At 44.1% G+C, this 562-nt stretch overlaps 1 protein-coding gene across 3 annotated transcripts in view; it reads left to right on the top strand.

The window, feature by feature from the left end:
* Window positions 1-562, top strand: part of BBS1 (Bardet-Biedl syndrome 1) — a 27,918-nt gene that overhangs the window by 12,269 nt on the left and 15,087 nt on the right. For 2 of the 3 annotated variants that reach the window (XM_011942422.1, XM_011942421.1), the window contains one exon: window positions 293-424. The exons of the other annotated variant lie outside the window; for it this stretch is intronic. In XM_011942422.1, coding sequence (XP_011797812.1) covers window positions 293-424 — 132 coding nt within the window. The remainder of the gene's footprint in view (window positions 1-292; window positions 425-562) is intronic. 3 annotated transcript variants of the gene reach the window in all.

The following is a 562-nucleotide window of genomic DNA, read 5'->3' as shown; positions in this document are numbered from 1 at the left end:
TAGCCTGGGTGACAGAGTGAGACTCCGTCTCAAAAAAACAAAAAAACAAAAACAAAAACAAAAAAAGACTGCATAGTTTTTGATCATATGGATAGCTCATAATTGACTTAAGACAATCCTCTTTTGTTAGAATTGTTGCAGCAAACACCTTTGTACTTAAATTTTCTGTCACATCTCTGATACATCCTCTTCATCCTCCTTTGCTCTCTTTCTTCCCTCCTGTGGCATTCTGGGAGTATCTTGGGGGTGGTGTGTGGAGGTTCCCTGGGTGACCCCTGGAGTCCTTCTGTAGACAGTCATCACCACCATGACCACCTTGAAGAAAAACCTGGCTGACGAGGATGCTGTGTCTTGCCTGGTGCTGGGCACCGAGAACAAGGAGCTCCTGGTGCTTGATCCTGAGGCTTTCACCATTTTAGCCAAGGTCAGTGTCAGGTCTGACCCTGGGCACACTGGAGGCTCAGGCTACATTCTCTCCCCATGCTTCACAGTTAGTTCTGGGTGATATATATGTTCCTTGTAGAAAAATTAGAAACTAGATAAGCATAAAGAAAGATATATA

Source organism: Colobus angolensis, unplaced genomic scaffold, assembly GCF_000951035.1.
Source record: "Colobus angolensis palliatus isolate OR3802 unplaced genomic scaffold, Cang.pa_1.0 Scaffold21, whole genome shotgun sequence".
Lineage (NCBI taxonomy): Eukaryota > Metazoa > Chordata > Mammalia > Primates > Cercopithecidae > Colobus > Colobus angolensis.
This window is presented reverse-complemented; position numbering and strand designations above follow the sequence as displayed.